Source organism: Cygnus olor, chromosome 20 (genome assembly GCF_009769625.2).
Source record: "Cygnus olor isolate bCygOlo1 chromosome 20, bCygOlo1.pri.v2, whole genome shotgun sequence".
NCBI lineage: Eukaryota > Metazoa > Chordata > Aves > Anseriformes > Anatidae > Cygnus > Cygnus olor.
In genome coordinates this window covers 11918750-11934007 of record NC_049188.1, presented here as the reverse complement: position 1 = coordinate 11934007, position 15258 = coordinate 11918750, and the positions used below count along the sequence as shown (strand labels likewise).

At 38.9% G+C, this 15258-nt stretch overlaps 1 protein-coding gene across 2 annotated transcripts in view; it reads right to left on the bottom strand.

Annotated features, from left to right (window-relative positions):
* Positions 1-8920: 8920 nt before the first annotated feature.
* The window catches only part of SLC13A5 (solute carrier family 13 member 5), a 23721-nt gene continuing 17383 nt past the window's right edge, over positions 8921-15258 (bottom strand). For both annotated transcript variants that reach the window (XM_040532564.1, XM_040532565.1), the window contains 3 exons: positions 14102-14263; positions 12193-12330; positions 8921-11439 (listed from right to left, as the gene is read on the bottom strand). In XM_040532564.1, the coding sequence (XP_040388498.1) occupies positions 11311-11439; positions 12193-12330; positions 14102-14263 (429 nt within the window). In that variant the 3' untranslated portion in view covers positions 8921-11310. The remainder of the gene's footprint in view (positions 11440-12192; positions 12331-14101; positions 14264-15258) is intronic.

The following is a 15258-nucleotide window of genomic DNA, read 5'->3' as shown; positions in this document are numbered from 1 at the left end:
ATTAGGAAGCGAAGACAAATTTAAATGTCAAAAGGTCACAAAGCATTTTATACTTTTCTTTAATAAGTTGGTTAAAAATATGTCAGTCTTCTATTCTTAGGACACTGGGAACACAGCTGAGTTTGAGGTCAGCCCTTTGCCAGGATCAATATGCTTTGAACTTTAGAGTAACATTCTGGAAGGAATATCTTCACTAAGGTATTGCTTGTCATTTTAAGACATTTTTAAAGGTGCTTTAAAGAAAAAACTTTGAAGTGAGTCAATGGGCTTTATTTAGACTTCAAAGGATGCTTAGAACAAATGCTAAACCACATGCAATATTGAGTTAAAGTGTTATTAGGAGAAGCATTTCAGTTGTTCAATATTATTAGCCTGTCAGTCTCTTATTCCAGAGAGTAGGCTCTTTAATTCCATGACACATTTATATCTTCCACCAAGTCCATAATGGTAATAACCATGAGTATTAACATTTTGATAAAAATGAGTCATGTTAGTGAAATCATTGGAGCTAAATATAAAAACAAGATTTTTTTTTTTTTGCCTTATCACCACATCAGTTGCCTGACTTAAGAGAATTAGGCAAATTAGATTCTCCTAGTCTTGTACAGGAACATATAACTGTACTTGAAATATCACTGCACTTACTTATGCAGCTGAAGAAAAGAGTGCTAGAATTGCAAGGCCCCTGGTAATGAAGATGTTATGATTAGTGAGATTCCTTCCTGTAAAACTTTAAATATCCTGTACAAACTCACCCACAAGCTCACCCACCCATGATGAAAATAACTTTAATTCTTGGTCATTGCAAAGGTGGTGCACAAATAGTTATAGTTTCATGGATGCTTACATAAATATTTGGCAAAAATATGAACCCTCTCTTTAGTTGCATGCTAGCCAGTCTGTCAATGCATATAGTTAAGATTATATAGCATTCAGGCAGACAGAAGTGCTGAACTCCTTAGGAGGCAAATCTAAATATACCTTATGTAGACAAGTCTCTTAACCTCCATATGTCAGTCCTACACTAGAATGTTTGGATTATGTCTAACATGTATACTTCAGTAACTTGAAGAAACCTAGAACTTATTGAATAATTACGCAACAGTGTAGAGCACACCTTGACATGTTCCTTGTGTTATATTCAATGTTTTTCTTGCTGTATTGCAGAGTTAAAGTCTTAATTAAAATATTTTGAGTAATTGCCATATTTTGAGCCTTTTTGTAGGCCTCTTTATATACACTATAAATAAGAAATGTTAAACTACCTCTCACCATAATAATCGCTGAGCTGTCTGATCTTGCAGTCCTCCAGTTTAACCATTGCAAAAAGAAAAAAAAAAAAAAAAAAAGAAGTCTCAGGATCAGATCCTAGATTAATTTTGCTGTCTCTTGAGATCAGTAATACTGGCTAGTACAGACCAGTACATAAAGCTATTTTTACCTCAACAGTACTACTGCACCTGGATCTCCTATTACGTGTCTGATAGTGAGACACAGAGAAAATCCTGATCACCTCTTAGATATTGGGTAGAAATCAAAAAATTGTTTCAGAGAAAAAATAATTACCGCAAATGAAATCCATGACTCCACAACCATGCTTAGAAAGTATATTATAAAAACAAACAACCCCGCCCCCCCCCAACCTGGATATTCTGATTTCTGCAATCTATTCTTTCATGGAAATCTTTAGACTACCAAGCAGCCTTTTATGGAAATCTTTAACCACAAGCCACGTAACATGTACATGCTAACTACAAGGCAGATCATCATTCCAGTGTTTTAACCTCACATTTCCAAAGTTTGGAGGTCTTCTAATTATTTCTTTAGAGCTGACAAAAACACACAAGGCAGAGAAAATCGCCCCTTTTGCTGAATATCAGGAACCTGTTTTCTTGGGAGCTATAGATCCAGAATACCAGGATTCAGGAAATATTCAGACCTCAACTTTTGTGAAAGGGCTACTTTTGCTATCAGTGGAAGCACAGAAGAAAAATAATAAGGAAGGCTATCTAAATGCACTCTCAGGGAAAAAAATAATAATAAAAAAATTCCCTAGACTCAAAGCTGGAAAAGTCTTTTGCTGGAAATGACAGTGTCATATCCATTCCTTGAGAACCTTACTTGAACAGAAAGGCTCATTTTCGGGAGGAAGACAAAGAAATCATAACAAGCTTGATCTTAGATCACAGAACACTCGTGACAGCCTCTCTGGCATTCTCTTGCATGCTATAATTATTCAGCAACTTTTCCATGTTCTCTTTTACTTACACTTAATGAATGCCACCAAACAGTCCACATGAAGCTATAAGAGCTCTTGTGCAGAACAGCACAGCAGATGGAAGATTTTATTCATAGAACATTTTTTCCATTCAGGTAACATGCATCTCCTACACCAGGAACATTCAACACTGACAACAAAAGACAGGAGCAAGGGTTCTGCCCACATTCTGGACAGCAGCGTTCCTGGAATCTATTTCCAGTTCTGGAAGAATAGTCAGAATGGCCTTTGTTCCTAAAATTGCTCACCTTCTGCTCCTGAGTGCAAGAGTTTCAACAGTAAGTATTAGCAGAGCTGTCCAGACATCATGCACATCTTTGCTTAATAAAGTTGAAAGGTTTCTAGATAGCTGAGTTAGCCTCTTTCTGTAGGAGCTTTATTTCAACGGCTCCAGCTCTCACTGCTCAAGTTTGTTACATCAGGTAGTCTTCTACATACAGAGTGACCCTGCTAGACTGGCTTTATAAAGTATATGAACTTGGACCTCTCACCTGCATAACACTGATAAGGATAGGCATTCATGCCTCCCAGTACTTATTAGGGTCTTTTTCTGATCTTTTGGCTCCAGCTGCTACAAGGGACCAAGCCACAGAAGAAAAATAAAACACTTACCCTTGTAATTTCCATTCCTTAAAGGTTTTCTCAGGAGGCAGAGAATCCTGACCTTCTCCCTAACCTTACTTTATTGTGCAGACTCTAACCTACTGTGGGATCAAATAAAATACAGTACAGTGAAAGGACTCCACATAGCTAGGCTATGCATGACTGCTGCAGGTCTTTGTATAAATTAGCAAAGACCTGAGAGGTGTTTCATGAAGGACACCTGCATCTAATTAACTCCTAGAATGCTGGCCATCACCAAGTTAAGTCTGTCCAAGATGAAAAATAAACAAACAAACAAAAAACACCAAATGCTAAGAGCTGGACCCAGATCACATGCAAAAAAAAATTAAGATTTACTTATTTGAAGACCCTTTAGACAAGGGTGAATATGTTTCCCAATATGGATTCCCTGATGGTTGATTTTAACTTGTGCATTTTCAGTATCCTGGGATACTATATTCATATTCGCTCTTATTGATTGGACTCATATCTGTAGTCAGTTATGAATGAAAAGAGTCAAAGGTGAGCTCTGAAATGAGGAACCATAAGACATTTGAGGGTAGGGGACTGCCTAGTTTTTTTTTTTTCTTTTTCCTCAGCTTTTGTTATTAAGGAGATAAAACCTCCCCCACCTTGATAGAAATTCTATTTTTGACTGCGTAACCAAGACAAACTATTGAAGAAAAATAGATACTTGCTCCAGAAATAATCATTGCTTAACTGAAAAATTTATTAACTTTTTTTCTGATGGAAAATTTGATATTCAACAAGCCTGCTAAAATATTTGCAAAGACCCAACCTATATTATTGTTCACAAAGATTAGTTCACACATGTATGTTGTTTTAGTATCCAGTACACTCAGTTCTGTCAAGTGTATGGTTTGCCTATAAAAATAATATTTTATGAGGTGCACATTCTGACCTGGAATGGTTTATGAAAACTCATTGAAAAGCTGTGTGCCAAATCAGGCCAGTGAGTAATTTCATGTGGGTAAATAAAGTAGTGAAGTAAACATGGGAAAGATAAAACATTTTTTCTTACTTAAGAAATGGTCTCTTCCTTGTGACCAGAATCTACAATCCACATTTACACCACAACTAATAGGCAACTATTGATGTAGTGCTGCAGAAAAAAAATGAAATTAGCAAAAATACTTTCAGTATAATCAACTCATTTTCTAAAAAGCTAACAAACATCTTGTTAAGCAGTCCTTAATCACCTCTGAGCAGCGTGCTATGGCTACCTTTTACTCTGTGCCTCCACATGGCTTGTGCTGCAATTGCCTCTATTCCATATAAGACACTGGAATTCCTTAGAATTTGCCTTTGGAAGAAGCATGTTTTCCTTCCCCATAAAAAGTTACAAATATTGACTACTCATGCAAAAGCACAGGATGAATAAGAAAATTGTTTTCAGTATATTGAGTTGACAGTTACTACACTGGAATGCTAAACCACTGCTTAAATAACCAAGCAGATGAGAAAAATCTACTACAAAGAAGAATTGTCTGTTGATAAATATAGTTTACATTTTTATTAGGCTTTCATTCAAGTGCAAATATAACAAAAGGAACTTAACAACATTTAACAACAAAGATTTAACAGCAAGGGGAAAAGCGGGGACCAACTGACATAATGGATAAGAAATACCACTTTCTGCCAGCATGGGCTCAGTTTTGCTATGCACTGCAAATTGCTGCACAAATTCACAAGCCAAACCCTCAAAATTGCAAGTCTGCACTTAAAACTAAGTAATTTAAAACTGAAACAGTGAGTTCCTGTTACTTGTTTTCATTTATTTTGAGCTAGAGTTGATATCCAAAGGCATTCCTGCCATTCTGTCACAGTTTCCAACAAAAGCTGGGATTCCCACATGACTGAAAGAGTTAGAACTTCAAGAATCACAGCAAATTTCATACAATTTGATTGAAATCAGAGCCTTCAGCAACATAACTTGTTCATTAGTTAGGCAGAGCACTTAATCTTTGTTTTCATGCATGAATTAGCAGGACATATTTCTAACCAGTGTTATAGGTTGATAAGCATTAAATACAACATTTAAAACTGAAAGAGAAAAGTTAAACAACTTGGTTGAAGTTTGAGTAGAGTCCAGAAAGAAGCTTTAATAAACCAGTCTCTGGCTTCTTGCTTTATACTTACACTGTCTCTCTTTAACACACATACTTCCACAGTTTTCCTGACTCATTTACACACTCGCTCTTAAGTAATCCTACAGCAGCCTAGACTCACATGAAAATATGTGAACAACTTTCTGCTCTTTCTATATGTGTAACATATATATACATGCACATAAAATGCATACATACACACACACACACACACATATATATATATAAACAAAGCCTGGCACACACAACTTGCTGGCGATAGAAAAGCAGTTGGCCTTAATAGCCCAAACCCAAGGATTATCAGCTGGTGTTAGTGTAACTCTACCAAAGAGTTCCTAGACATGAGGATTTCAATAGATCTCTGTCTGAAAAATAAAGGGGATGGTTGGCCATTAAAACAAAACAGTTATGGGCACAAAGAAAGAAAGTCTTAAAAGCAAGCTTTCCTGTGAAATGAACGTTATTACTAGAGCTCAATACAGGGTTTTTCATGCAGTCATTTACTAGCTACAACACAGTGCTGTAAAATACCAAGTCCCGGAATACTTTAAGCCAACTTTAGGTAACCACTGTCTAGATACAAATTTTTATATAATACTCATCAACCTTCTAGGAACTTTTTTTTTGTTTTTTTTCCTTGAGTAACTCAGTGTTCTGTTGATAAGCTGGATTTTCTCAGCTATCAGGATGAACATCCATGAAAAGTCTTCATGCTAATTTTGCAGATAAAAGTTTTTGCAAGATACAGTAAGACCATAGGATATAACTCTAATTGGACAGCAACAGAGTTATGCAGGAGATGTTTGAATCAAAATCTTCAAAAACAATGAAACCTAGTCGTGAATAAAACAGTGAAGGAAAGACTACCACCCTCCTCAACAATACCAACTTTTTACAATTTTCTCCTCTTTTCTATTATGGTTATTTAATGCAACTACATTATGATACCAGGTTTTCTAAGAAACTGTTTTTAGGCTTTGGATAACAATACTATTATCTGTTTTGCTCGTTTTGTCATTAATATTCACTTGTAGAAATTGGTGCTATCAAGTTGTTATATTCTGAAAATACTTCTGTGGAGTAAGCAACTGTGTATGATCGTCAGGCCCAGGGAGACTCAAGTGCTCTGCTTAAGGACAGGAACATCTTCTGTCATATCTTGCAAAGCAGATGCAGTCTGTAGTGGATGACAGAGTCCTCTTTATACCACGGACTATGCACAAAGGGGCCAGCAGAGGTATATAAAAGTGAGGGTCCGATCTGACGCAGATCTTCCAGCCAGATGAAAAACAGCCTTTCAATCATGCAGGCAAATGCCAAGCCTTGCAAGTGCCCGTGAGTGCATTGATGGGATTGTGCTCAAATGCACAGAAGTGTTGGGGACCTCACTGAGAAACAGACAGAGCACTGTCAGGAAGTCATATGTTTATTCACCCACACTGGAAAACCAGTGTGAAAACAGTCTGTCACTAGATTCAAGTCACTTGATTTGCATCCACAGTAAGTTTGACTCTATTTCTGAGTGCTATTTTTAGCTTGGTGACTTCAAAATCACATAGGGAATGCTGAAAGTGGATGTAGATATAGATATAACATGGGCAAGAAATACATGATCATAAAATCATAGAATCATCTGGGTTGGAAAAGACCTTCAAACCATCAGATCCAACCAGCAATCTGACCAAGACCCATCACTAAACCATGTCTCTTGGTGCCACGTCCACACATTTCTTAAATACCTCTAGGGATGGAGACTCCACCACTTCCCTGCGCAGCCCATTCCAATGCTTCACCACTCTCTTAGTGAACAAATTCTTCCTAATGTCCAGCTTAAACCTCCTCTGGTGTAACTTTAGACTGTTTCCTTGCATCCTATCACTTGTCACCTGAGAAAAGAGTCCTCCTCACTGCAACCTCCTTTAAGGTAGTTGTAGAGAGACATGAGGTCTCCCTCAGCATCCTCTCCTCCATGTTAAAGAACCCCAGTTTCCTCAGTTACTGCTAACTCTCGTTTTCTAGTCTCTTCACCAGCTTTGCTGCTTTTCTATGCACACACTTGAGCAACTCAATATCCTTCTTGTAGTGAGTGTCCCAAAATCGAATACAATATTCGAGCTGCAGTCTCAACAGTGCCATGTACAAGGGGATGATCACTTGCCTCATCCTGCTGGCCAGACTATTTTTGATGCAGGCCAGGATGCCCTTGGTCTTCTTGGCCACCTGGGCACACTGCTGGCTCATGTTCACCTGACTATCAAACAGCACTCTCATTTTTTTTCTGTTGGGCAGCTTTCGAGCAACTCTTCCCTAAGCCTATACAGCTGCATGGGGTTGCTATGACCCAAATGCAGGACCTGGCGCTTGCCTTTGTTCAGTGGCACATGACTGGGCTCTGTCCATCAATCCAGCCTACCCAGATCTTTCTGTAAACCCTTCCTACTCCGAAGCAGGTCAACCATCCCACTTAATATCATCCACAAACTTACTGAGGGTGCACTTGATACCCTCATCCAAATCAATGATAAAAATGTTAAACAAAACTGTCCCTAACACTGAACCCTGGGGAATGGAACTGGTGATCAGCCACCAACAGAATCAAACTCCATTCACTACTACTCAGAGCCTGTCCATCCACCTGGTTCTATACTTGTCCAAGCCATCGGCAGCCAGTGTCTCCAGAAGAATACTGTGGGAGACAATGTTAAATGCTCTACTAAAATCAAGGTAAACAACACACAGCTTTTCCCTCTACTAAGTGGGTCATCTTGTTGTAGAAGATCAGGTTATTCAGGCAGGACTTGCCCTTCATAAACCCATGCTGGCTGCTTTTGATCACTTGATTGTCCCATATGTGCTGTGTGATGGCAGTCAAGAACAACCCTTTATCAGCCATATTGTAATTCTGCAGGTTTGAGACATTCATCATGTCAGTTCCAACATTTGCAGAGACAGTATTAACAACTTAGTATCCTGAGAGAAGAAAGGAAAAATCAAGGACCTTCTACAGAATGAACAGAAAATAGGAAAGCTTTAACTTTGCTCCTTACAGGCAGCTGTTATGCTAGCGGGACAGCTGACATAGGCATTAGCAATTAAAAGTCATGCTCTGCTCACATACAATAAACCAGGGATTATTTGCTTGTTCAACATGGCTGAGTAACCTGTCCTAACAAAGACCATGATAAGGATACTGCTGTGGTCTCTGTTGGCTTTGGTGGTACATGTTTTCATAGAATCATAGAATCATAGTTTTGAAGTGGGGGGAAAAAGGGGTTCCTTTATGCTACAACCTAAAGACCATTTATATATAAAACTAAAACACTTTGATGAGAAGAAAAATAATGCCATACAAGATGAGTATCTCTAATGATACTTATCCTGTAGTGCTGTAAAGGGATGTAACCTAGCTCCAGTAACAAAGTAATTGTCCTTGCATTACCCAGTGTAAATAATACACTTATTTACTCAGTGCACAGGAACAGGACGACATGCATGCTTGATGCTGAAGAAAAGTCTGTGCCTATTATACTGGAGACTATGTACAAGACTGTTTCTTAAAAGCAAGTTGTGTTTGTTAGATTCCTATAATCTTTTACCCTGAAATGAACAAGATAGCTTGTAGAATTTGCCACCTGCTTTGGTCCTGCCTGAGCATTTTCAAAGATGGAAACTCACATTACCACATAGCTGAGGAAAGGAACCCTTGATATGTAGGTCTGAAGGTACTTAAAGCAGTGTCAAAATCTCTGCTTTGCACTGATTTTCTATGGTGTGTATCCACAAGGAGCTTCCTAGAACAGTACTATGCTACAGAGGAAGGTAATGCAGAAACAAGTGATTCACTGTGTCACACAGGAAACAATCCATGCCACAGAGACAAGTTTTTGATTTTGTCTTATCTTTTATTTTGTTTTTATTTGCCAGGCTCTAATTCTGCAACTTTCCCATTTTAATTAAATATATATCACTTACAGGATGTCATGAAGGTATCTCAGAAGGAAATACTTGCAATTAACAGGACAGAGCGGTGACACATCAAATGCACCATATTTATAATAAAAACAGAGTTCTTTATCTCCCTATATATATGTTCCCCCGACCTGGCGCTTCTGTCAATAAATCACCCAGTGTGACCATTCAAGAAAATAGCATTTGTTTTCTACTTGCACAGCAACAGAGGAAAGCTCTTCTTTCTGCAAATGGGAGAGGGAACAGCCTGTCCTACAGCTTTTAGCTGAAACCATTTCTAAGGGAATTTGGATCTGCATGAATTGAGACAGGCAAGCTCAGTGTTACCCAGTCATGCGAGCACCATGCTATCTTACTTGCAATACTGAAGAACAAGCACTGTGAAGTACCTGGCAATGGTGAAACGTCCTCCTATTGTGAAGTCCATCAGAAGGTAGAAAAAGTCCCTTTCTCAAGTACATTTACATATATACAGATGAAAGTCGGCATTAAGTGGTGATTTCCAAAGCGTAGAAGGTGCTTAATGGTTTCTACTCCTTCAAACAAATACTGTGATAACCTTCAGGTGGTGACACGTCTGTGACCAAGTCACTTCTTGGCACTAGAACTGGTCTCTTCCTTAGACATACTCTGCAAGTGGAATGGTGTTTATCCACACGCTCCATCATTCCATGGAAGAGGTATGAGGCTGCACCACATGCAACCAGCTGGCTAGACAGGGTGCTGTTGAAGGTACCAGAAACAACAGTTTATGGTTCCCAGCACCTTGAAAGAGCACCGAAGATAAAGGCACAGAAATCCAATCATTGCTGAAGTAGTTTTCTGCTCAGAAAAAGCACCTGGTGATTTTGTGGATATGTACATTACTCACTTTTAAAGGCAAAATATGAATATTCTTCCAGTTCTGTAAAGAATATTCAAGTTAATGACAAAACTATTAAATATCCTACACATGTTACTGTGCTAGAGGCCAGATCGTGCACCCTTTTCCTTCACATAGGGAATCACTGAGGATGCAGAATTTGACCCTTACGTCCTCACAACACCTTTGTGAGGTAGATAGGTACCATAACAACTTTTTTTCAGAATGGGAAAATGAGACAAAAAGAGTTGAATTGACTTGTCTGAGGCTGCACAGCAAATCTGGAAGCAGAACTCAGGTCATGGCCGTAGGTCTCTTCACTGCAACACACTACCTTCCCTCCCAACTTCATCTCTAGGGCTGAATAACCAGCATCCATGTACCACTGGTCCAACAATACACCTAGTCCAACAAAAATCTTTCCATAGACTTTTTTTGCTTCAGAAATGACATGAACAGATGCTACAAAACACTTTTCTCATGGGACCTGAATTCCAAAGTACACAAGACAACTTCTGTTGCTATCAGCCAACACAAGCCTTACTATCTGAGCTATACTATATTATTTGCAAGGCCTTCGGTCAGAGCCTTTCTCATGCCTTGTCTCCACTTCAAAAGTCTAGAGTTAATTAATAACGTGCATCAGGTGCTACTCCAGGAGGAGGACTCCAAGTCCTACGGTTCACCAGTCATTTCCAAGCTGTCAATAACAAAGTATTGTTTGGCATGTGAAACCACATCTACCTGTAGCCAAGAGATGGAAAATCTCCTGGCCCTGCCAGTGCCACAGTGCAAGAAACACAAAGGCAACCTTAATTCATCATTGCCCAAGATATCATCAGAATCATGACCAGCATGGAATTATGTTATTTCAACCCTCTAAAAGGGTGTCTAAATGCAGTGAGATTTGGGACTGAAAAGAAGGTGATGGAAAACCTGGTTGGATGTTGACTTGGAAAGATTTCACCCCATGGCTGAGGCCAGACTAAAATGTAACAAACCTTACACTAGATAAGTGACAATATTTCTCTGTACAGATGCTGACTTTTGGATATATATAACTGCTAATGAATTGTCAGCCTTGTCTGGGTGCAGTGTTCAATTACGACGATTTAAAAGTACATACCAATGATAAAATAGTTCAAACCATCTGATATAACAGCTTGCCCTCTCTTTATTTAAAGTTAGATGAATTCTAAATCTTGATGGTGATTGGAGGTACAATGGATCACTTGATCATACTTGTGATCCAGACACATGATCCTTAGGGTTGTGAAATTAAACAGCACATTTGGTGCCAGCATGATTGGAATGAGTTGGTTCATGCCTGATCTGATGTATGACTCCCAGAAGGTAGCAGACACCTAACACTGGATCTGAAGTGGTGACAAGACTTTATATAGGGTTTCAGGCAATACAGAGTAGGATTAAGGGTCCATTCCTTGTATAAAACATGAATTCTTCATTGCTCACTGGTTAGTTGTGCTGTTCGCCCAGGTTGGAAATGTGTCCAGCTCAAACATAGGTCTTCCCCATGTGTTGATGGCCAGTGTGACACAGAAGACTCCAATGATGTTCATCACTATTCCAGATCTAACCTGTGAGGACAGAAGTCCAAGCCAACAATAACCAAACAGCAGCACAGCAAAATATGGAAGGACATTGTACACAAAGAAGAAAGAAACACAGTCAAATTAAAGCACAGAAATAGCCACTGCACCCACTACCCTATGTTCTTGCTTAGGTAGAAATACCAGGGAATACACTGCGAAAAGGTGAACAGTTTGCTATACAACAAATCTAGGAGCTGTAAGGGATTCAAAAAGAAGTTGCTCTTATTAGTTAAAGACCAGCTTCTGTGTCCTTCAAGTCTCCAGTTAGAAAACTGATAATATTTGGGTGTTCGGCACAGAACTTGGTACTGTGTGGTCTGGCAGGCAATCAATGGACCAGAGTCTAGGGCAACAGATCGTTACCTTCTGCTTTCAGCTCCAGTGGAAATAAGCCTTTAGCTGTACTCACCAAAGCCCCAGAAGACACTGGAAAGCACTGGCTGCATTTTAACCCCTTGGTGTTTAAGAGGCTTTGACTTGTCATTTTTTAATTTCAATTGGACTGGGCTGTATGTCTGCCAAAGCCTATGAGAAAGGTAATGTTGCTGCATAGATGCAAATCTTTACTACAATACTAATACCACATAAGAGAAGGATGTAAGGTGCTAGTTACTGCCCATATGAGCTTTATGATACTTTGGAAGTGTTAGGCTAAGAAAATTAAACTCTCATCATATTTCAGAATAAATGCACTGGAGAATTTCAGATAAGAGACAGATAAGACGATTACCATCTTACCATATCCAAAACACGGATGTGGCCATAGGAAAACACTATTGCATTTGGAGGTGTTGCAACAGGTAGCATGAAGGCAAAGGAAGCACTGAGAGTACCAGGCAGCATAACATACAAAGGATGGATCTTGACAGATGCAGCCTGCAGTGTAATGAAGAGAATTATTATACTAGAAGTATAATATATACTAGAAGAAAAAAAGCAAAGAAAATTTTCCAGATCTTCAAGACACACAGGCTCAGTTCATTCCTTGGTATTACACCACCAGAGTAATTTTCAAGCATTTTATTCTGGAATCCACATGTGCTTAAACATAACTTTGGTCTCAATCCCCGTCCCACAGTACTGAAAACAATGCTTGATTTTTTCTTGTTGTTTGTTTTGCTCTATGGTATAATTTGGAGTTCTGGTCAAATATATCCAGTGATCTTTTCTTTGACCTCAGACCACATTTTTGGAATGCTTGCCAGGGTAACACAGAGATGGAACTATAATTACAAGACATGCGGAGTAACATTCTCAGACATTACATGAACTTTGTGGGACTCAGAACTGAAGTGACAAATAGGTCAGCACCCTTATTGAGATAAATTGATATTTGCCCCCAGCACAAAAAAGGACATGGATGTATTAGAACGAGTCCAAAGGAGGGCCATGAAGATGATCAAAGGGAGGGAGCACCTCTCCTATGAAGAGAGGCTGAGGGAATTGGAGTTGTTCAGCCTGGAGAAGAGGAGACTCCGGGTAGACCTTATAGTGGCCTTCTAGTACCTAAAGGGGGCCTACAAGAAAGCTGGGGAGGAACTCTTTGTCAGGGACCGTAGTGATGGAACAAGGAGTAATGATTTTAAACTAAAAAAGGGTAAATTTAGGTTAGCTGTTAGGAAGAAATTCTTTACTCAGACGGTGGTGAGGTGCGGGAACAGGTTGCCCAGAGAAGTTGTGGATGCCCCATCCCTGGAAGTGTTTAAGACCAGGGAGGACGGGGCTTTGGGCAACCTGGTCTAGGACCCATGGCAAGGGGGTTTGAATTAGATGAACTTTAAAGTCCCTTCCAACCCAAACCATTCTATGATTCTATGATAATTTTACATTGATGAAATGATCTAGAATACAGGGGTTGTACTTTCCAAGTTACACAAGAGAATAGCCTATTTTTTCCTTTGTGCTTCCATTTCAGTTCTGGTCAGAAAAGGTAGCTATTGCATCTGCTTTTAGAGAAGAACTTACCATTTTTTTCTCACTAAGGTCTAAAATTGTTCCATCTTAATATGGCAAATTACACATTTCTAATAACCAGGATTACCACTTTATGTATTCTAGTGTAAAATGATGAAGATAAAGGAACCGTCCAAAGGGATGAATAGAAAGTGGTGGATTTTTTGTTAATGTCTTGTTTTTGTTTTTCCAGTTCTGAGTTGATGGTTCAAATACAAAATGACTGGAAGTAATTATGTTTGGTGATCTGTATTAAAAAAGTGACTCTCACTTCACTTTCTCTAGGGCCAAGGGACACTTCTCATGGCAGGCTTGAACTGGCTTCCTTTTCAGTGAGGGTGCTGTTGGATAGGCATCCTGAATTAGCTTCTTCCCCCAAGAAGTTGGTTTCTCCAGCTTCAGGCAAATGGATAGTGTAAATTGGATAAAATTTGCATTCCTACTGCCTATCAGTTTATGATGCTCTAAACATAGCAGTGATGCTAGGGACATAAATTTGATTTTGCCTGCCAACACCAGATAAAGTCACTGTCCATTATGGTACACTGTCAAATGGATTGCTTCATTACTGGGTTTCAGATTAACATTAGAGCAACATTCAAGACAGTAAATATGATATTGTTTTGCCACTAGAGACTGACAGTTTACCCCTAATCTCCCAGTTGATAGGATAGCAGGATGGAAGTAATCTTACCATGGATGAAAAGACAGGTAGGAAGAGGGTGGCTGTGGCAACATTACTGGTGCATTCGGTGAAGACAGCTATAATAAGCGAAAGTACTGTTGCAATGGCCCAGGGTGGAATAGATCCTAATGGAGTCATCTGATGACCCAGCCAAGCTGAGAGCCCAGAGTTCTGACAAGAAAAATGTTCTTTGATGAGGCTTAGAACCCATAGCTCATGAACAGAAAACTCATGTTATGTGTAATGTTCTTAACATATAGTGCTAAATGATTCCAAATGATTCCTGAATTATATAAATACCACCCACAAAAGTACAGAGTTCTGTCATAAACACTAAAGGGATTTCCTTGCCAACTACGCTAATACTCAGCCCCACTTTCCTGATTTTCCTGGAACACAAATACTTGCTCACACTTTGGTTACAAAATTAAATTTTCTGCTAAACAGAAACAATTATTGCTGAGACTACTGCAAATACTTAAATCAGTCACTCACAAGATTCCTAGCACGCATTGCTAGTGTGTCTGAAGATAATAATGCTGTATGAGTGCTATATTATACGAACACAGACAGCAATTGATTCAGACAGATTACAAAGCCTTCATGGCTTCTAATGCCCCAGAGCTTTAATAATGTATGTATGTATGATGAATGTAGATGAATGTAACAGTCCAGAGCTTTAATTTACCCCATGGCTTAAAAACTGCCTAGCCACAAAACTTAGATCTGAATACGACCTTCCTCAAAGCATGTCATTGTTGATATCTAAGGTTTTGATTTAGATATGTCTTAGTAGCGATGAAGTAAAAAGCATGGCTTGACTCAAGATTTGTTCTTGTTTTGGGAATTCAGCCACCTTTACTATGAATTTATGAGCATAGGATCAAACCATGGGCTTATGGAGTGCAGTATATTGCCTGGCAACAGCCACTGACAAGGGACTGAAGAAACCCCACTGTATACAGTTTTGGAAAATATCTACTCACAATGATTTTCTTCCTAACCAGTTCAGAAATGGTTTGGTTTAAATCTGAAATTATTTATCCTTTAAACAAACCTCAAATGGTTCTGGAAATCTTACAAGTGTTATTTATACTTCTATTTTTTCTAACCAGGGATGGGATTGGTATGACAACACAAATAAGAAAGACTGTTCTTCTGGTCTG